Source organism: Paralichthys olivaceus, chromosome 18 (assembly GCF_024713975.1).
Source record: "Paralichthys olivaceus isolate ysfri-2021 chromosome 18, ASM2471397v2, whole genome shotgun sequence".
NCBI lineage: Eukaryota > Metazoa > Chordata > Actinopteri > Pleuronectiformes > Paralichthyidae > Paralichthys > Paralichthys olivaceus.
In genome coordinates, this window is record NC_091110.1 from 18,637,952 (window position 1) to 18,660,082 (window position 22,131).

General features: G+C 44.5%; 2 protein-coding genes across 5 annotated transcripts; one reads left to right on the plus strand and one right to left on the minus strand.

Annotated features, from left to right (window-relative positions):
- Positions 1-199: 199 nt before the first annotated feature.
- On the minus strand, positions 200-19,063 carry ehmt1b (euchromatic histone-lysine N-methyltransferase 1b). 4 transcript variants are annotated; one of them, XM_069514116.1, is made up of 26 exons: positions 18,996-19,062; positions 10,173-10,263; positions 9,578-10,083; positions 8,906-9,122; positions 8,671-8,819; positions 8,380-8,529; positions 8,192-8,263; positions 7,901-8,003; positions 7,388-7,525; positions 6,929-7,209; positions 6,592-6,824; positions 6,139-6,354; positions 5,961-6,043; positions 5,737-5,843; positions 5,526-5,648; positions 5,328-5,429; positions 4,690-4,794; positions 4,442-4,596; positions 4,144-4,314; positions 3,839-3,983; positions 3,658-3,735; positions 3,034-3,149; positions 2,856-2,942; positions 2,117-2,195; positions 1,760-1,935; positions 200-1,571 (listed from the first exon to the last, which is right to left on the minus strand). In XM_069514116.1, the coding sequence occupies exons 1-26, from the start codon at positions 19,014-19,016 to the stop codon at positions 1,382-1,384; spliced, it is 3,894 nt and encodes a 1,297-aa protein (XP_069370217.1). In that variant the 5' UTR covers positions 19,017-19,062; the 3' UTR covers positions 200-1,381. The 4 variants fall into 4 exon arrangements, with proteins under 4 accessions (XP_069370217.1, XP_069370215.1, XP_069370216.1 ...); XM_069514114.1 differs by lacking the exon at positions 18,996-19,062 and adding an exon at positions 13,683-13,893; XM_069514115.1 differs by having other exon boundaries at positions 4,442-4,794; positions 18,996-19,063.
- Positions 19,064-20,088: 1,025 nt separating this feature from the next.
- Positions 20,089-21,954, plus strand: ssna1 (Sjogren syndrome nuclear autoantigen 1). The gene is made up of 3 exons (XM_020107391.2): positions 20,089-20,414; positions 21,021-21,220; positions 21,738-21,954. Exons 1-3 carry the CDS (start codon positions 20,363-20,365, stop codon positions 21,828-21,830), a joined length of 345 nt encoding a protein of 114 aa, XP_019962950.1. The 5' UTR covers positions 20,089-20,362; the 3' UTR covers positions 21,831-21,954.
- The last annotated feature ends 177 nt before the right edge of the window (positions 21,955-22,131 follow it).

Below are 22,131 nucleotides of genomic sequence, written 5' to 3' on the forward strand. Positions count from 1 at the left end.
AAAACTGAGCCGCTGCTCCGTTCCTGCAGGCGTCAGGTTGAAGATATTTCAGTCATGGTTGACAAGATAATGTGTTAAAAGAAATCTCCTCATGGACCTGAAAAATCTGAAGAGACGGAGACGCTCGAGAAGAACCTGATGTTTAAAGTCTGCCGAAACGTTTTCAGGTAAGAAGAGAAACAAGTGACGTAAATCCGAATAAATGCATTAGTAGTAAATTTATTGAAAAAGATACAACCAAGTAGATGAATGGTTCACGGTCCAGAAATATGTAACAGAACGTACTGGAAGTGCATTTTTATAACCTTTTTTTACCCATTTATATCTTTCAAAACTTTGCACAACAGTCACTGCTTTACTAACAACATTTAAAAAGACGGGTTGGCTTCTGTTGGCAAAAACGAAATTAAAAACAGGCTAACTACAGTAACTACGATTAGAAAACTGGAGATAAAATTAAACATAAAAAAAAACTTAAAATGTTCTCTTATTTTACAAACTATGTTCACTTGGGTAATACAAATGAAAACAAAAGTAAAAACCTTTGTCAGCACCATGTTATTTCTTTTTCCTCCACTTCAGTTTAGTAAATTCCTCCAAAACCGTGGCAAAATATCTGACACATTAAGATCCCCATGCTTAATAAAAAAAGATCAGCCAATTTATTCAGACTAGAAACGCCTCATTCTTGAGGAATGGTACAACATCGTTCTATCAATCTATACTCACTCGAGTAGCAAATAAAAAAATGGTTCACTTTTTTTTTACATGATTTGATTCAATTTTCAATTTAGAACCAAACGTCGTAGCAAATGTTGGACATCCATTCAAACACGGCAACGAAGATGAGGTGACGCGGAAAAGTGGCAACAAAATTCATTACTTATCTGCTAATTCAGCTGGAATGGTTCATGATAAATGACCACAACGGTCAAACAAGTTCAACTCAGCCGTACGCTGAGGTTGTCTTCGCAAAAGACAACGATACGCTCATCCCGAACCCAGAAATCCTTTATCACGATTCTACGAAAAAGCCATTCAACGATGTCAATTATCTTAATAAAGACAAAACGCACAGTTCTCCTTCCTGTAAAGGATGAAATGTAAGGACTGTTTTTAACCGTCCCCGTGAAGTTTGCTGTGCGTGACGTCACTGCCCCCTGCTGTTACACCAGGTGGAATAAAGGAGCAGCGACTTGTTCCAGGAGTCGACTGTGCATCTGCTTCTCAGTGTGAGTGTCGTCTATGGTCCATGGTCATTTAATCAGAAGTGGAGAGATACAGTACAAGTTCAGAGAAAAGAGTTCAGAGTTCTCGGTGAATGGAAACAGGTGGCGCCCTCGGTCCTGCACGTGTGGCGAGGCTTAGTGTGCGGAGGCTTTTATGAAGGACTGGGCGGGCTGTTGGAGGAGCTGGTGTCGGGCGACGCGCTCGGCTGCTGCTGCTCCTCTGGCGTGCTGTCGGCCTGCAGCGACGCCATGGCCGCCGACGAGTACTTGCACTTCGAGGAGCCGCATTCGCAGTTGAACAGTTTGCTCTTGACTTCCCAGAAGTGGTCGCCATAGTTAAATCTGAAAGGGGAGGATGAGAAAATACAGCAACGCCCAGGGTTAGAAAACACACAGGTTTATGTCGAGCCCCAAATAAATTAAATTGCTTCTTCTTCTTGGGTCAGGCTGCGACATGTCTCGGATATCGGTTCAGCGGGTTTGTACAAAAAGTGAGAATGAAAACCTCAAACGTAATCAAAGTTGTTTACCCCAGCTCCTCTCCAGCTTTGATGTTTTCACTGGCGAAGAAGGCAATGTGTGGGAATCGAAGGTCCTGGTGCTTCGTAAACACTCGACAGGCAAACAAGTTGGGCTCGCACATGTGGTTGAGGAAGCGGCTGATGTTTCCATAGAAACGGGCATCGATGCAGTACATGTCTTGCGGCTGGAAGGAAAAATGAAGGAAAGGCTCAAACTAAAAGAAAATAATAAGCTTCCAGTGCACAGACCTTCACCTACAGAGCTCATCTACTCGGAATATTGTTTTAAAATAAGAAAACCTAATTGGGCGAAAGCATATTAAAATATAAATACATCAATTAAAGCACTGGATTAATTATTCACACCTTGTCGTCCAGACTGAACAGGTAGGCGTCGTTTTGCCTCATCTCTGCTTCTGCTTCGGAGATGATCTCACCGACGTACCTGTTAGGAAGCAGATGAGCGGTCAGACGCTTTCTGACGCCATTTACAAGCTTTCAGCTCTGAGATACTGAGCTTCAAAGATTTAACAGCTCTGTGATGCGTCTTCACATCTTTTGAAATGTTTAACCCCAAAGGTTGTTGTTTTAATTAAATCTCTAACAAAGGAGACATTATTCAACACTGGAAGATGGTGAGTGAGTGGATGAGTCAGTTTATTAAAAAGATTTTATAATCCTGGCTGTTTATAGTACCGAGTGTTGTCAATAAGCAGTGGTAAGAGTTCTTAGTGTATATAATATATCTACTGTGTGGTCTGGAATGTAAAATAATTTGGTCTCTCGTCTGCCGCGCTCGCCGTCTGAGCTGCTACCATCTGGAACAAGTTACGGACACCAAGTGTGTGTGAGTGTGTGACACAACACGTCTATTCCAGGTCACACCTAGATCTCTGAATAAAAAAACCTAAGAGAACTAAAAGGACAAACTGTGGCTGTTATATTACGATGTTTCGGTGAAACTTTTAAATCAGCAGTTTTTTTCGTGTGAATTACTGGAAACCACTCTGAGAAATACTGAAACCGAACAAATAAGTTAAGAGATGCTCGTTTCATTGCAATATATAATATACAAACAGTGTTTCATTAGTAAAACAGGACTTACTCGCACACAAAGGTCCCCTGTGGTATGTCCTGCAGGGCCCGGACGCCCCAGCCCTTCTTACTGGTCCTGAAGAGCTGAAGTCTGCTCCTGGAAGATCCACAACATCAGAAATACAATCAAAAATGGAATTTCATTACACGCTGCTGACACCTGCATGTTGCTTGCAGCTTATTTTTACCTGAGTCCATTTTGCACGACGCGGTTTTTGCAGGTTCTCCAACAGGAACACGCATGGTTGCACTCGAAGATGAGGGGAGGCTCCTCGCGGCAGAACTCGGGGAGGAGACAACCGCTCTGAACACGACAGAAGAGAAATGATCTCAATAGTTTCCATCACTGCAGTTATTGATGTTCACCACCAGGGCGCCCTGACCACAGAGAGCACCTTTGGTTTGGTGTTGTGTTCAATGGTTTGGTAAAGATGGGGCTGTCACAATATTAGATTTACATGGTGGCCAAGAAAAGGCCCTTTAAATTTACAACCAGCGGACCCTCTCTCTCTCTCACGGAGGCCGCCATGTTTTTTACAGTAGCCCACACTGGACAAACTAAAACCTTTTGAGTTTTTATAACAACTGAAGCTACCACAGGTTCTCTTTCATGTTTGGAAGCATATTAGAAATTTAACTGGATCGTCCCATCACTTCTGACTCCACACAGAGAGAATGAAAGCACATGTTACAAACATTGATTCTCTCCTAATGTTGGATAAGTGTGAACCAGATATTGCGACAGCCCTCGTGTCCAAACACTTCCAGGTTTATCTACTGACTGTTTGGTCTGTGTCGTAGTTTGTCGTTACCTTGTCGTACCAGCAGCGCAGGCTGAGCTGTCCACACATGCAGATACTTGCCGAACAATCTTCCTTACAAACACAGTACTGTTGAAAAGAGAGAAGAAGAAGAATTAACGTCACTTCCCCTCCTGCCAAACATTCATTCGTTTTCTTGATTAGACGTCTGATGAGACGGTTTCTAACTTGCCTGTAGGTGCGTTATGTTTCTGTCGATGTTCATGGGGGAGGTGACGCAGTTTTCTGAGATGTACTTGTAGTTGTCTGGGATCGTTTCACTGTCCACAGAGTTGACACAAGGAATAGGAACTCCCTCCTGTCCCAGAGCGATGTCACTGTAAACGGAGCCGACACGAGGGTTAGTTTTCAAAGCGGTGGAAATCGGACAAAAAGAAAAAGGGTCAAAACTGCAACGTTGTCCAATCTGATGAGCCTTTAAGTCACAGATGAGTCAAACTGTCCCCTCCAGTGTAACCCTGTACAATTTCTATCAACCTGTGAAGGACTTTCTCCTCTGTTCGACTGAGTCTGCTGTTCTTGGCGTCCCTCTCCTTCCTGTTGGCCTGCAGAGCCGCCCAGGCCTTGGAGTTGTGGCTGCAGCAGTCTGGAGGAGTTTCTCCTTCACGATTCTTCAGAAAAACATTTGCTCCTCGAGACAGGAAAAGCCTGAGGAGAGAAAGGCCACGTTTTATTGACCACGCACAGCACATCAGTCTCTGCTCTTGTTTAAAAGTACGTTAAAAAGCTCATTATGTAAATTTTCTTTCAAGGTGGGTAATTTTTTTTATCTCACGTGACACAATCCAGGCGATTCTCCCGAGCAGCGATGTGTAGCGGAGAGTCTCCGTGGATGTTGACAGCCTGCAGGTCACAGTGGGCGTTCAGCAGCAGCTCCGCAATCTCCACACTGCCGGAGAACGCTGCCCAGTGAAGGCAGATGTTTTCCTCCTGAACAGAAGAGGAAATGATGTAAACCAACAATTGCAATATATTTTTCTGTAAATCGTGACGAACACAGGGAGGACAGACGCCGCAGCTAACCTTGTCCCTGACGCTGATGTCGGCTCCTTTGGACAGAAGCAGCTTCACCTGGTCAACATGTTTGTACTCAGTCGCCCAGATCATGGCTGTCCAACCGCCGTCATCCTGAGGAAAAACAATCATCACTGATCAGCGGAGTAAAGTATTCCTAAAGGACATCGTATAAAAGCAATCTTCAATGATAATGATTTTTTAATTTGAAACAGATTGTGTCTTGTTTTGTTTAATTAATCTGCAACACGACAAAGACAAATGGGGATTTTACAGGGAGTCAGGGGCTGGAACCATCTACAATATAATATATATCAGTCACTTCTGCATTTTGGTTCATCATTCCTTGACAGAGTTTTATTTACCGCTTCAGATATAATCTGCTATGATATTGTAAATGTTAAAAAATACAGGTCACCTTTATTTTGAATGAGCAAAGCTATGCTATCATTAGCCCGACAGTCAAATGTCAGGAACTGAATAATCTTGAGGTTTTAATAACAAACAACATTTGCATCTACAAACTTCCTGACATGTGATCAACGGGAGCACAAGAACTGAATAACAGTAACTAATGTGTTAGAGCGTGAAATATTTAATTTCATTTTATATAAAATCCCCTGAGAAAATGAAACGTGAAAACTGACCTGACAGTTTATGTTGATCAGTCCTGTGGAGAGAAGGTGCTCGACAATGTTGTAATGACCGGACTTTGCCGCTAGGTGGAGACACGTGAAGCCTTCAACATCCTGAGAAGAGGGTGAAGTATTGATGAATAAAGATTTGATGTCTCACAGTCGACACTTGACTTCTACGAGCTACGACGGTCACCAAAACATTTCTACCTTCTGCATGGCGCTGGCTCCAGCTCTCAGCAGGTACAGCACCGTCTCCATGTGGTTGTTCTCACAGGCCTCCATCAGTGGCGTCCGCTGATCCTCGTCACACATGTCCAGGTTTGCACCGGCCTGAAGCAGGACACACAGCGGCTGATGTAAAGTAAACCTGGTGGTGGAGGACGTACGGGGCAGAACAGAAGGATCCTCAGAGTCTTACCTGAACGAGCATGTGGCAGATGTCTTTGTGTCCGCCCTCAGCTGCGGCGTGAAGCGGAGTACGTTTGTTCTGAGAATCCATCTTAAAGTTTGGGTCAATGCCGTCCACTGGAAGGTAAGAGAAGTCAGATATTTGCATAGAAACAGAAATAATATGCTGGTACTGTAAATAATTACAAGTTGAAAAGAAGATGACATGAGAAACAGGATCTCTGGTGTCTGTACCCAACATGAGCAACACCCTCTTGAGTTCTCCCTGTTTGGCCGAGAGGTAAAGTTGCTTGGGGTGAAAACGCAACTTCTTGGGCCTGATCGAAACGAGCACAGGAAAAAAAAATCTTAATGGATCAGATTCTTGATCGTTTCAGATGAATGAAGTTTAAGTTCTTGTGGCAGAACTTACTTCTCCGTGTCCAGAGCGACCAGGATGCTCTCCAGAGTTTCTCGCGGTGGTCCTTGAGGAACTGTTGGCGAAGCAGCGGTTCCCATGATGGTCTGCAGTGTTGCAGTTCTGGACGACCCGGGAACGGCAGAGGTGTCGAGGCCGTGTGAGGAACGAACAGAAAAGGAGCTGTCGGCCCGGCCGCTGGTCTCCGCCCCGACAGCTAAACGAGAAGAGCTGGAGAGCAGACGAGAAAATACTTTAGTGATGTAGTCCACACATCGTTTATCTGCGATGCTCATTATAAAGAAGAGAACAGGATTCTTTAACAAATGTTCTATAGAGAAAATACACAAAAGTTGCTGCCTTTGCATTGTGTATGAATATTCACCTGTAGACTACTGTAGCTAGTAGCTTTCGATTATCGTTTCAGGAAACTTCCCGTCTATTCTGATGCCACAGTCAGTAGTTTACCTGCCAGTGGTGGTGTCTGCGCGACCCTCGGGGGCCCCGGGTGTGGCAGGTCCATGAGCGAGCGCGGTGGGTACAGTGGAGGTGGTGTCAGCCTTGGCGATGGTGACCTCCTTGGCCTTGCTGGCCTCCTCTCCACAGTGAGGGCAGAAGCTCTGACCTTTCAGCACCGAGGCACAAGCACGATGGAAGCGGTGAGAGATGCTGACGTCCGGTTGGCACTCCATGAATGTTCCCTGCTCGATCAAAAAACACAATGTCCACATAATCATTCTATGCTCAAGTGTGGAGCAATGTTTTGTACAATTCGACCTGAAACCAATCCAGCGACTGCACTCACAGCCCTGCAGAAGAAGCCGCAGCCCGGGCAGCACTGGTGCTTCACCATGCCGTTGCGGTGATCTTCGCACAGAACGAGCAGCTGAACAGAGTTGGAGGGACGCATCATCTCGTGTTTCAGTACGGCACTTTGGCACCGGCTCAGCTGTCCGTCGACGCTCTCTGTGGCCATGCACTTCCTATCGGCCAGGATGAGAATTTCTCGACTCTTGGGCGTCTCCATGCGGCAGCTGCAGAGGGGAAGCTCCTGAGACTCCTCGACCGCCGACCCTACGACGACAGCTAAGACAAGGGACGAGTCAAAACTTGAGATACTTCTTCGGTTGCAGTTTTTATATTCAGGCTTTAATCTTCAAAGAGAAGCTTTCCATACAAGAGTACAAGAATGGTAAGAAGAAGATCAACTATTTATAAATATTCTGAACAAGTTGAACCTTTTTCTCCTGTTGGCGACGCTCACCTTTATTCTGTGGCGGCGCCACCAGCTCTTGGGGCTTGCTGGCGTTGACGGACTCAGGAAGGACAATCTGGGTGTACTCCTTTACATCACCTGCCAGGGCCTGAGCTGAAGCCTGAGGATGAACCACCAGCTCCAGGTCTAAGCAGAAGAGCGGTGAGCAGTGAGACTGAGGATACAGCCTGAGCCAACAATGCTATAATTCAGTGTGATCTGACGCTGTGACATGTGACAAGAAAATCCTGTTAGAGTAATTACAATCACTGATGTTTTCATTCCAGATTGAGGTGTTGCTGTGATTTCATTGTGTTACAAGTAGAGAACTCAAAGAATCCACTGAGTCACTTTTTAATGCGCTATTTAAAGAACAATTACGAGAAGGACCTTTGGCACCATGTGTTCAATGTTGAAATAATAATATTTTATATTTACTCTTTTAAATTAAGTGCAGTGTGAATAACAGTGAATGAAAACCTGACGACTCTACAGGTGTGAGGGTGACGGGACGGTGTTCACCTTTGACCTTTAACCTCCTCTTCCGTTTCCTGGACGGCCTGAGCCACGCGCTGTCTCCTTTCGTTTTCTTTTTCAACTTCTTCTTCAGACCCGACTCTGTGCTCTGAGACAGACAGACGCGGTAAATTCTCAGCGATGACTTCAGCAGCACAGAGAAAGTAATTTAATAACGAGCAGAACATTTCAGCTGCACTTACTTCTCGTGGTATTCTGTCAAAAGAGGTGGAATGAGATGAGATCTAATGCTCTGATGTGGTTAAAGGTCGAGTAATGATGGCGAGTGGCTCTTACCATGTCGGACTCTGTGCCCTCCTCCTCTCCCTCCTCTTCTCCAGACTCTTCAGACTCCTGCTCATCTCCAACCTCCACCCAAAAAACAAAATCCACCAGCATTCAAAACATCATTTAAAACTACTGCCATTACCCACATATCCACTCAGGACAACAGGGAAGAAGTCTAAAGTGCTCGATGTTCCAACCTGGGAGATGGGTTCAGATGTTTCCTGAACACTGACGGGTTCTTCTGACATCTGCTGTCGTTCCTCTTCCTCAGACTCCACCTCCTCTGACTCTTCCTCCTCAGATGCGTTTTCCACCTTCTCCCCATTTATGTTCACTGCCTCTTTAGTCTGTGCGATAATAAAGGATTTGAAATGGTCACTGCAAACTCAGAAGACACTACTAATACTACTAATGTGTCTTTGACCGGTGATATACTTTAGAAAACAAAAAGGACATGAAGGACATTGTTTGTTTTTTGGAGAACAGACCTGTGGGATCTTCGACGATTGGTGTAGGTCCTTAAACATCTCTAGCACAGTTCTCTGCTTAAGCACTTTGGTTTTCTTCTTGGGAACCAGGCTGTACGTTCCCATCCTCCTCTTTTTCTTTCGGGATGACAGCCCTCCGGAGAACGAGCCTGTTGAGAAGAAGACAACACATTTACACTGTGGTTGAAGTCAGTATTTCTGCAGCAGATCAGTTTTCGACTGGACTCTGTCTGACCTAGTTGGAGCTTGGTGGGGGCCGGAGGAGCTGGGGTTGGTGGAGGTGCTGGTGAGGCAGATGACGTGGTTTGTGCAGAAGCTGGCGTTTCTGGTGGACTCTGAGGTAGATGGTTCTGAGAGGACTGCTGCAAGGTTTTCTGCTCATCAGGTGCAACGTTAGTCTCCATTTTCTCGACTGTGGCACTTTTTGCTTCTCTTAATTCCCTGTTCAGAAGCTGTAGGTGACAAGAAGCAAAACCTTCAGGATGATGGTATTTGGATTAGATTTACTGTCTCACTGTTTCCTGTTTTTCACCAACTAACGATTACAATATCAAGTCTCAATTATATTTCTCTGTCACAAGGGTTTGATTACTCCACAATAACGATGGTGAATCCTAAAAGCCCATATTTGTTGGGCTGTAGAAAACACTGGGGTGATTCAGTGTCAAATGATCGACATTCAAAAGTTGCTTTGCGATAAACTGAATAAATGTTTGGCCTAAAATGTATGATTTATGATCCGTGACGATATTCCTGCAACTACTCAAAAAGCCAAAGACCAAACTTCCCGGAGATGTTAATGACATTGTAAACAAACTTGTTAGACAAAACCAGCATGAGAAATGTCTTTAAGCACCAAGCCGATGTGGAGCAAAGATAAATATTTCACCATGTTCACATTGTTTACCTTTTGTGCCGGGCTGACAGCAGGCCTGGACATGGTCTTGCGTGCTCTGTGTATTGTGACGGGTGCAGGAGACGGCGCTGTGCCATTTTTAGTGTCCGATATACCCTGTCCCAACGTAGTCCCCGTACTGGGGTCAGTCCGTAACGCACCCGAAGTCTGTGCACTCCCTGATGCCGAGACAGGTTTGACCGCGTGTCCCCCTGCTGATGTGCCCGAGGGCAACCAGTTAGTCCTGTGAGGGGAAGCTCCCAAACCTGGCATCGCTGCAGAGCTGCCGTCCTGCTGCTGCTTAGTGAAAATGAATCCATTGCTTCCAGTAACAGAAGCGTGCGGTGGCTCCAGGTCTAACATCCCATTTTCATTTAACAACAGTGAAGTCTTAGTGCTGCCTGTCGTGGAGCCGTGTGTCGGGCTCTTGTGCCTCGTGTCGTCACATTCGATGCCGTTGAGCATTACTTCTGCTGCAGGGGAGGAAGCCAGTCTGACTGCTACCTCTTTGTCTCCGTCTGTGGACCAAGAAAATCAAGGACATGATTATAATTACAATGTGAATTCTTTAAAAATAAATTGCTTTCAGGTTTAAGTTGTATAATACCTGACTTTTCCTCTCCGTTACTTGCTGGATCGAGTCCCTCTTTTTTTGCAGACGCACCTTTATCCACACTGCCCTTGGCTAGACCAGCCGGCTGATGAAAAAAGAACAAGTGAGTGTTTTATTTTCAGTATCAATTAATCTGTTGACGACTTTTGCCACAAGTTGCTTTGTCTGTAAAAAAAAATCACTTCCTAAGTCCAGTGTACTTTCTGTAAGGTGCTCGGTTTATTCACCCAACAATCTAAAACTTTGAGATACACTCTTTACAATAACTGATTAGTCAATCGGCAATTGTCATAGTCAATTAAGTCCCGAGGTCATTTCTTAAGCACGTGCCAAAAACGTTCTACTTTTAGCTTCGCCAATGTGATGATTTGATGCTTTTCTCAGGTTTATTTCGCTGTGAATTGAATGTTTTGAGGATTAGTTTGCAGTTGTAGGCTAAATAAAACAATGTATGTCCTGTAACTCTGTACAGGTCTTCAATAATTAAATTTGTTTGGAGATCAATCCTCCTAATTACGTACGACTTTCTTTTTTATGTTCAAAAGAAAATGATCTTGCTTATGCCTTTTTAAAATGACCATGTTTGAAATAAAGGCTTCCTGAGAGTGACCCATTTGAGAAGCTGAGACCAGAGAATGTTTCTTCTTGAATGTTTTAACAAAATGAATGTTGGTTCATTTTCTGATAACCTCCTAACCAACTGCAATCTTTCTTGTATTCACGCAAGGCTAATCTTCTGTCTCTGTGCTTTTCAGTGTCGTGTCACAAGATTAGAGAGTAGGCCAAGAGAACGAGGGCGAACCTCCAGCCAATCGGAGGAGCAGTAGATGTCTGCTGCAACCTCAAAAAGACATTTTAACCACCCACAGACTGTTCTTACACAGGAGGGAGCAGCTGAAGAGGCAACACCAGGATATGAGTCTTCATTCAGAGCAGGCCATCGACCTCACACCGGAAACAATGTGCCCAAAGGAAACAAAAGAGGCCCAAGAGAAAAACTTCATGAATCCGCTTTTGTTTTCTTTTTGTTGAAACTTTACGTAAAAAACACGTCTTTGTCCGCTTACCACCCAGGGATCAGTGCAATGTCAAAGGAAATGGACCCAGGCCAGTTTGTCCGCATAGGACGGCACAACCACTACTCCTCTCGCACCAAGCAGAGTAAAGGTGAATGTGCAGTCACATATCTTGAGGAAAGCAGAGAAAACACAACTCCTACAACAAGCCCAATCATAACATCTATAAGAGACAGAGAAAACCGGATCAGCCAGTTAAATGCTGTCCTCCAATGACGCGTGCAGTTCAATCCTCAAACCTAACAGAGAGCATCTGTCCTGAAACCTGCAAAGAGCCGAGACCCCAACTGAAAGGGAAGTCTGGACAGATGTACACGTGCTCCCGAGGCCCGGAGTCGAACACCAAGCTGCACCTCGTCAAACAGCAACAAGGACAGGCCAAGAATCGGCCTGGGAGCTGAATATCTGAGGGTGTCTTGCAAAGAACATCTATGAGGACAATCCTGTGGTGATGATGATCTCAAGGAATCTAGAGAGCACATGTGAAGGTGAAGAGGAGAACAATCCTTCAGTTCCTTGTTTCCATGGATTGAGAAAAGCCAGTTGCATACAAAAAAACACACACACATAAGCACCATCCCTCCCCCTAGTGGTGGAAACTGGAACATGCACATTGGAGACAGAAGGGAGAGGGGGGAAGGGAGACAGAGAAGGCTGTCTGCAGATCTCCGCCATTTCGCAACCAGATTGTTTACTGACACGACGTGGCCATTGCAGCAGTTTTCCACTAGATGGGGAACGTGGGGATTTGGAGGCCGGTGGATGGGGATATGGGTGCAGCTGAATGAGGCTCCAACCTGAAGCCAAGGCAATGAGAAGAGCCTATATTTAAATAAAGATGTTAGAAGAGACCCAAGCTTCAGCCGTGACCGTAGAAGTAAAACTCTGATGGTTCAAATGTTAAATATCAGATCGGACCTTTTTATGAAACTGCAAATAAAAATAAATGCACAACAGATTCTATTTCTAAGGCTATAAAATGTTCATGGTTCAATCATTCACTGTCCTTTCCAACATAATCTGAACCTGGTGTGTGACAAGACCCGACATTCGTACTAATGTGTCCTATCTTTAGATTTATTGCAAGAGGGCTGAAGAGCACGTCAGCGCTACCTAAACACAAAGCAAAGACACATTACACAAACAGCTGCGCACTACTGCTAGCAATGAGCCAACACCCCGATGATAAAGTACACAAATGCATATCACGCAGCTTTAGAACGTAAATGAAGGATTGCTTTTCAGGCCATCTATGAGACCATCCTATGAGCTGTGAATGTTTCCACAAGGCCTGAAGAGGTGAAACTATCCAGGATCTCACAAGAGAAAAAGCAAAGTTTGAGGAAAAGTTGGAACAATATCAGATTTGGTGCAGCAGGAGTTTTGGTTTTAGTTTGTTCCTCTCTAGTACTTTAAGTCAGGGCTTAAATCTCAATTTACAAAAACCACAAGTCTAAGTGTGCGTCATAACGTGGCGTTTATCTTACACCTTCCTTTTGTAACCCTTCCACTGACACAACCTGAAATTTCAACAACCTCAGGTCTTTCACAAATTCTTGGCTCTGCATATTCCCAAAGCAGAAATCACACATGTGGAGTTTCCTGGTGGCTAAACAGCTCTTCGCACAATAGTAACAACCTCAGCTTGAGACCAGGATACCAACCTTCCTCTTCCCCCTTGTTTCCTGTCACTTCTCTGCTGTCCAGTCTCCAAATACAGAAAAAAAAGAAAGTGCCCAATATTCAAACCCCCTGAAAATATCCCCAGGAATATGCCAATGATTTACCTGCAACTGTAAACTTACAGATAATGACGAGCATTGTATGACCCTGAGTCAGAGAGCTGCAGCTGGTAAACAGCAGCCTAACAATCGTCCTTTAGATTGATTAGCACTCACAGGAGTCTTGTGTTTCAGAATATTCCTGATCACACAGCCTAGGCTGCACAATCCCCAGGAGCGTCATTATAACATAACCAGGAATACATGAGCAAAGAGATGGAGGGATAGAAGAAAAGATAAGACAGAAGAAGATCCGATCTTCAGGAGGTCAGACCTCAATATTCTCATATCGAGAATGACATCACATTTCCTGTGAAATATATATATAGATATAAACAGCAGTTGTGCTATTCCATGACATCTCACTCGCAGCAGCACCGCTCCTCCTCCTCCTCCTCCTCAAGTCCTCGATTTCAGGAATCAAGAGCTGTCACTGTTGCAGATAAAGCTGCAGCAACTGCTTTGAGAAGCAAATCTTACAAACTGAGAAATCATCTCATTAAGAAGACATCAGCAGCTCAGAACAATTGCAAAAAGGACCTGGGAAACAAGACCATGCATCTCCTCAGACCATCAACCCCAACCAAGGCTGAAGAGTATACAGCTAACATGTCTTTTCCCTTGTGTGCCTCCAGGAAGCATCATACCTGCTTTCTTCTCATGGCCTCCATTGAGAAGAAGAAGGCGTCAGAGGGAGTGGGTGTTTTAGAGAGAGAGAGAGAGAGAGAGGTAGAGAGAGAGAAAGCGAGAGAGTGTGAGAGAGAGGGAGGGAGAGAAGGGGGGAGGACAGAGAGAGAGGTAGAGAGAGCGAGAACGTGCCGAACAGATTGTTCCTCTTTTTCTTTCCCCCGCATGCCCATTCACCTCGTCGGTCATGTGACCTGGTGGCTCCCTCTGTCGGCCCTCTTCTTCAGAGGGTCTCCACAGAGCATGCTCAGTCACTTCAGACAGCTACACCACTCCATAAAATGGAAGACCTCATTGCCAACAAAGAGATCCACTGGAGCAGAGTCACCACAGACATGCTGCAAATCCAACCCAATGTTTTAATCTCACACAGAAGCGCTCATTAATATCTGTCACCCTGCTTCTTCAGATTGTAACTCTTCTGGTTTTTCCTCTTCCCCTTTGTGTGACGGCCTCTTAGCTCTTGAGCAGGCACAGGGACGAGCACCTCGGTAAGGTACAAAAATAATAATAAAGGTCAAAGTAAAAAGAGATAACAGCCCTAGATGCATATCAGATGTCTGTCAGGGTCCTGACAAGTCGAACGTTGTCCATTGCAGATGTCAGGCCTCATCCAAACCTCCCAACAGGAGAGTCTTTTGTCTCTGCAGAGCCTTGGCCCAATGAAGTCAGCAAAAAGCAACACTGCCGCGAGGCCACGCAACTCATAATAAGTCACAGAAATTAAGTAAGAGACCGAGCCGCCACTGGAGGAAATGCCTGAAACAAAAGATCCAAAAGGAGCCAAAAAAGAAAGTGAACAAATAGTGTTCAGCTACAAACAGAAGAAACTACACACACAAAGTGAATGTATTGTTGTCAGGCCTTTGTCCTTCATGTGGCCTGTCCTGTTCTTCATGTGGTCATATGATCATGATGCTTCTTAGTTACAGCCATAACTACAGTTAAGTTAAATTTTCTGTTACTTTCGTTGACTCGTTAAGTTTATAAAATATCATGAAAGAGCAGAGACGTCCGTCTGAGGTACCCAGAGTTCACTGTGATGTCTCTCCGACACTCATAATCAGATAATAGGAATGAGCACCAAGAAGCAAATTGGACATGTGAGGAGCCAGGAGCAGCAAATATCTGGCATTTTTGGAGTGAGATGAGTTTTCTTTGCAGGGAAATCTCAGACACAGGAATGCAGATGTACAGATGTCGTGGCTTATTCTGTTTCACGACTTAACCACGATGAACCACCTCAATAGGACAAACACGAACTCAGGGACCAATGCATAAAAAAGAGCAGGATAAGTTAAACAGGAGCAGACAATTTGTTGTTTGCTATGCAAAATCCACAAGGTAATCCACAAAGGGACACCACCCATGAGCAAAGAATAATCAAACTAATGGACAATCACGAGACCGGAGCATCTAAGGAGCGGAGTGTGCAAGTGTTTCAGGTTTTACACCATAAACGTGGACGGAAAAGTGATAATCTGCTTTCAGCCATTTACTGAACTCCGTATTTTCTCCAGAGGAGGTGCATGTGTGGACACAAATGTCGGAGTGAGACGCTCGGCAGTCTCTGCGAACTTTCTGAGCCTAACCTCATGTATAAAGTCCATAGAAATCCAGAAGTCGATGTGAGAACACAGCAGGGGATCCTGACGCTAAATTCAACACGAGTGGGGGGGTTGAAGACTCTTCCAACGCAACAAAAATGAAAAAAACAAAAAGAAAAAACAAATATCTCTCTGAGAAAAAGCGACGACTTCGACGAAGATGTGAAGAGAGTTTGTGGTGATAAGAGCAGACGACGGTGTCGGGGTGTGAACCTGATCACGTGAACAACACTCCCACTGGCTTGCTGTGGATTTTCCAGAAATGTTCCAGCTGTATTTTCACATGAGCTCACTCTGACATTTTACTGCGGGACCGGCAGGGAAGGTTCTGGAAAATGCGTTCTCACATACGAAAGTTTTCAGGAAAATATCTGGACTTCAGTGCTCGTCCGACAGTAATTTAAGAGGCGAATACCCCATCAAACATATTTGCTGTGTGAATGGGACTTTCCTCACAGAACTAGAGTCAGAGTCAGTGATGTTTTCTCCCTCAGGGCGTGAAAAGGATATGACAACAAAGTTAAGGTGTTAAGCATTCTGGAAATGTTCCATCCATTGCTTGTAAACACCACAACACGATGAACTGAGAGCGTATACTCATCAATGTAAGAAACGAAAGAGAAAGTGGACTCTGCTGGGCCGTGCCTGTCAGAGATGGTGTGAGAAGATATCAACAACTGTCTAAACATGGTGAAGCGATATCTCCCTCACAGTCCTCACGATGTGACTCCATCACTTTGGTCTTCTTTAGCAACATAACCAGGTCCAAACCACTTTGGTCAATGACAAAAAAAAAAAAACTAAATATCTTTTTCCAAAAGTTTGCTTGAGCACAAATTACAAAAAAATCCCATGTCATGCCACTCTAGCAGCTCAGCGAGTAGAACACGTATAACACGCCAAGCCTGAGTGCTTACCGCAACAGCCCAGGTTCGATTCCAGACCAACATTATTTTGGGAAGTGGTATTCAAATGCTCCGTGTACCATTTTCTGTGTGTACAAAGATTATAAATGAAAAGCCTCGTTGAATGGTCAACCGGATAAACTTTCCTCTATCGCCTCCTAGATTTCCAAAAATCCAACACACAATTTATTTATTTTCAACTAAGCACAAAAAAGGGGGCAACAATCCTTCCTCTCGAGGGGATTCACAGACAACCCCACTGTCAAAAACATCTTTTACAGTTTGTTCAATGTGAGTTGATGTTGCACCTTTATTCTGCCTCAGTGTTCTCTGTTAAAGGTATGAACCCAGAACAAGCCTTGATGTTCTGCCTTCATGCCTGCAGCGGAGGTGTCACCCCCCCTTTCATCAATGTAGATGTAAAAGTTGAAGAGCCTGAACGACGTCACTGTTCTGTTACATGAGACATAAGAGTGTTTCAACAACACCATTTCCACAAGAGCGGAGGCTGGGGTATCAGTTGAGCCACACTGATATATACAAACATGTGAAGTCTGCTCAAACTAAAGCGTGAATTCATTGGTTTCCCACCTTCTTATTAATCTGAATGAGGGAAATCGATAAAGCCTCGATGGTTGGCACACGTCACTGATTGATTCAAGTAAACTGCAGATCTCGACACAATCTGGAGCACCAGGTGCAGAAGCTCTTGTCAGCCGCGACACAGTGGAGCATGTCGCTCAAACATGAGGGGACATTGCAAAGTATACACGGATGTATGAACTGGAAAAGAAGATGTGATTGTCATTCCCCGGTGCCTAAGGTGAAGTGATGCAGGGATTTATTTTATCCTCACAACTGGAACCACCGAATGTTACGTTTATCTGCTTGGAAGAAAAGTCTGAAAAAATTGAACCACAATCAAAATAATTGCTGGTTCATTTTCTTTCCATCGAATGTTCAGATTCAGCTCTATATTCATCATTTAGATTAAATATTGAATTCAGAACAGGAGCGCAGAACCTACACCTATAAATGTATACACAAACAAAACAACAAGCACTGCACTGAGATTTTAAACTTATTAGAAAATAAAAAAATCAGGTGAAACCAAAATGATCTGCTCATCCAGATGACACTGGGGGGGGCAGGGCAATAAAACAATATCAGTAATGGTCACAAAGGATATATAGCGATATAATGCTTGTGTTTTGTGTAAGCACAGTGAGGAGTAACACATAATTGATTTGCCTTAGTTTTGTAAAATGTTTTGCTGTTTATTCAAACCTTCACTCGGGAGCAAAAATCAGGCTTCAGTCCCTGCTTCGTCTTTTACAGATCCAAGATCGCAGCGTAGATCTCAACAACTACACTGCTTATATACATATATACACAATATACCTACTCACATATACTACTATTACTGGCAACACCTCCATCATTACAACTGTCACTGCTGTTCCCTTCATCTGTCAACTTTTTCAAACTTGAAACATCAACACACTTTACGTTAGACGTTGTCCATCCTCTCTAATATCGTAAATATTATTTGTCGTTGTGCTTTTTTTCAGTCGTTTTTTTATTTCTATATCCTCCCTGTCCTTTTTGGCTTCAATGCATCAACAGGACAAAGTTGTGGCAGCAGAGCTTCACTGTTGTGATCCACTTCACTCGCAGCACCGCTGAGGAGGAATCAGCACAAACGCTGTTAGAGCGACCCCTGCAGCACGAGCGTGGATCACATCCCTCCAAAAGAAAAGAAAGGAAGAAGGAAAGACGTGAAGCTGGGATGCATTTTGCACAACTCTGTGTTGTTGAGCCCGAGCAATGAAAGTCACATCTGTCTGCCTTTACTGGTGCAAACCTGCAAAAACAATGCAACATGTCACAGGCTGGTGTGCAGCGACTCAGAGCCGCGACAATACCCTGCGAACAGCTAACAAAGCCGGGCCTGCAGCGGGAGAATAACCCCTCGCTGCTGGAGGAGTGTAACCTGGAAAACTGACAGTGTCCGGAGCAGGAGAGCCGGTGTGAGAAGTGGCGCCATATGTTTACAGTGGGAGGTTGTGAGCAGCGCTGCCTGCATTTGCCTGCATAATTTATCACGGGGGGCTAACACGCTGCACAGCCCGGGGAGGACAACACAGAGACCCGGGCATGAAGCCGCGTTGTCCCGCATCACTCACACGCACCAGCTCGCGTCGTTTAAACGCAACGATCAAATTGAGACATCCCTTTTTTTTTCTGGCGATTTTTTTTTGAGGGGGGTGGGGGGGTGAAAGTGTGCACAGCCTGCAAGCTAGCGCTGCTACTACTAGCTGCTAGCTAAGCAGCGGTGTGGAGATTAGCCATCGGTGAGCGGTTGACACACAACGCGGCAGAAACGATGAGTAACAGACGGGCGAAGGGAAACACGTGCAGGTGTGTGCTGGGGTTTATTATCCGCCAAAGCAGAAGCGGGGACGGGGACGTGAGCCGGGAACGTGTGTGACGAAGCCCCGGAGAGGAGCCGCCAACGCGCCCGCACGGATCATTCACGTTCCGGGGCGCAGCATCTTCCTGCCCTCCCGGTCCGACACAAAAGCAGGAGGCTCCGGTGGCCGCCAGCGGGGGAATTCACGACCCTCCGCCGCCGCGACACCGAACACTCGCCGGTGGACAAGCGCGGGCTCCGGCCCCCGGGGAGAGACTCGGTCCCCGGGGCCCGGAACACGGTGTGAAAGTAAAAGAAGGTGGCCGCGGGTCCGGCTCACACACTCACCTCCGTCCTGACCGAAGCCATGGTGCTGCACACTAACCCCGCCCACCCGACACGACGTCACACTTATTCATTTACTGAGGGTGTCATACCTGGAGGACGATAATCAATATTATTATTATTATTATTATTATTATTATTATTATTATTGATTATAGTGAGAATGCTATTATAATAATCACAGTAATAATAATAATGGTAGTAATCATAATAACATAATCATGACAGTAATAATAGTAATTTTAATGATGATGACAACAATAATAATTATAATAATAGAAAATGACAGTTACACAACAAATAAAACTTAAATAATGAATAAATCACATTGGAAATGACGAAATAATGATCGTTATCAGATGTTAGAAGAAGAGACAAGTTAGACAGATATTTATATAAAATGATATTTAAAACGTAAATACTGCACAAACATACCGGAAACTAAACTAGATAACAACAATAATAATAATAATAATAATAATAATAATAACCTTATTTAAGTGATATACAAGTTTGACAAAATGAGAATTCAATCCATTCAAAGCAAACCATAAAAAAACTAATTAAAAGCAATAGGAAGAACACGCAGCAATTAAGCGCAGATACATGAAAAATGTAAAAACAGGAAAACATGAACATTGTAAAATGACTGAAATAGACGGTGAGATTGAAACAAGGTGAAAGCACACCTATAAAAAATGTGTCTTCAAGAGAGATTTAAAAGAGAAGCGCACTAACACCACACTTCCTTATTATATTTAGTACAGTGATGGTATAAGCTGTACATGAGATACATACTGATATACTTTAAATACATGTTCAGATACGATATAGCTTCATATCTTCAAATTGTTTTAAGAGGAATAAAAATTTGTAGCAATAACAATCATAAATAGTAAATGAGTAAAAGTAAATTTAAGTGTGTGACGTATAATTAAAAAATATAAGTAAATAATATTAAACGACCCAGTAGATTCTCGACGTCGCCAGTAGAGGGGGATAGAGGGACGGAGCAGCAGGATCCAGAAGACGACGGCCTCTGATTGGCTGAGGTTCACACATGAAGCGCGACGATTGGTTGAGACAATATCAGAATGAGCCAATCAGGGGGCCGGCTAGAGGCGGGTTTCCGGGGTTGTGAAAAATACCACATCCGGTGGGCGCTTACGTCCCAGTTGCCCGGGAAACCGCCATGAAGCAGGACGTCGTCAAGTGAAATACTCGAAACTTTGAGTTTTAAAATTCATCTTCCGTCGAAGTCACGAGACAAGAGCGGGATCGAACCACCGGACCCGGTTCATCCAGGAAGTCACGGACACGTTAGCGTTAGCATTAGCCGCCGGTGTTGCACCGCCCAGTGTTAGCTCAACATGACCCAACAAGCTGCAGCTCTGCAGACCTACAACAACGAGCTGGTGAAGTGTAAGTGTTCGTTCCCCTCTGAGGTCATTTCACCCTCTTCAGACTTAAACTGCGACTTAAAAGTACTTTTACACTGTCAGTCCATGTCTGCACTACTCTCATCCTGTCCACTGTGTACTAGTACTTATAATGTCTTAGTGTGGCTGTTGTTTTAGATGAACCCGTGATGTGATGGTATAACCTGTGTCCTCCTGACTGGGGACCAGGAGACAGAATCGTGTTGTCTTGCTGTGGACGCTGTCTCCACTGCACAGAGAATGAAAGTCATCTGAACCAGCCACAGAGTTCAGACCTGAAGTCGTTTATATTCCTCTGCTTGATATTCTCCATCTCGCTGTGTTTTCATGTGTAAAGCGAGCTGTGGCTCCGTCACTCTTCTCTCCTAAACAGATTATGAGTCTCCTCCGCTGTGCTTGTTGGCCGGTCGGACCAGCCAACTCTTCAATCAGATTAACTCACACTCAAGATTACACCCGTCTATCACCTGGAAATCACTCAGTCACACAGACTCACACAGTGTATTTGATATAATAAGCGTTTTACTTCACGAGAACACAGCATTGAGATCCACGCTCTGGTCTAATAAACCCCTCTTGTCTCGGTCAGGTATCGAGGACTTGTACTTCAAGCGTGAAGAGCTGAACCGTCAGATCAGGGATGAGCAGACGGAGAAGGAACGACTGCAGCACGACGTCCGCGTCCTCACAGAGAAGCTGAGCAGAGTCAACGAGAGCCTGGCGCAAAGACTCGTCACCCGCGACACCTTCGACCGCACCATTGCCGAGTCCGAGGCTGCGTACACCAAGGTGTGTGTCTTGATTCCTTTCTCATCATTTAAAAGACTTGGAAGTCATTAAATAAGTGTTTATCTCAAAGAAACTTAAAGAAACTCGTGTTAGCGAACGCTGTCAGAGGCCTCGGTAGATTTATGATGACATACCTGATACCCTCAGGTTAATTTCCTTTTAGGAATCCATAGGTGACTCAACAACAGGCTGACGCAGTAACTCTGCTGCCCTCTGGAACACTGTTATTTTTCTTTATGGGTTTACTCTCCATCATTTCCTCCTGCAGCAGTTTCACCTCACTCAGGTACACCCCACGTACTGAAGCTGAACTCCCTGAGCGCTCGCACTAATCACTGCAAACACACTCCTAAGCTGCTCTTATTAAAGAACAACAAGGCAGTCATCAGTCTCCACCCTGTTTAAATTACCTCCACAGTGCAGCAGCAGCACGTCAGCTGTACGTCATCGACCCCACACATACAACTCATAGTTTTTACAGTTTGGTGAGTGTCTTTAATTTTTGTTCCTCTTACAGATCCTGGAGAGTTCCCAGTCTCTCCTCAGCATCCTGAAGCAGGAGGCAGGAAACCTGAGTAAAGCCGCAGAGAGTCGGAGGAAGGAGCACTGATGGCGACCAGAGGTCATTCGCTTTGACCACAGCACTTTTTATGCAGTTTATTCTCCACGCTGGACTATTTATGTTTGAATGATATGTTGTTGATTCTTTATTCCAATAAATGTCTTTCTTATCACTCTCATGACTCTGTGTTTTAAACGCGACACTCATCAGTGAAGATTTTAGTATTTAAAATCCCTCCTGTAGTTTTTTCCTTATCCTGCTAAAATGCAGACAGATGCAGATGAAAACAAAACCTCCTTGGCAGCAATAATAACTACATAAAAAATTCAAATACAACCAAATATATGAA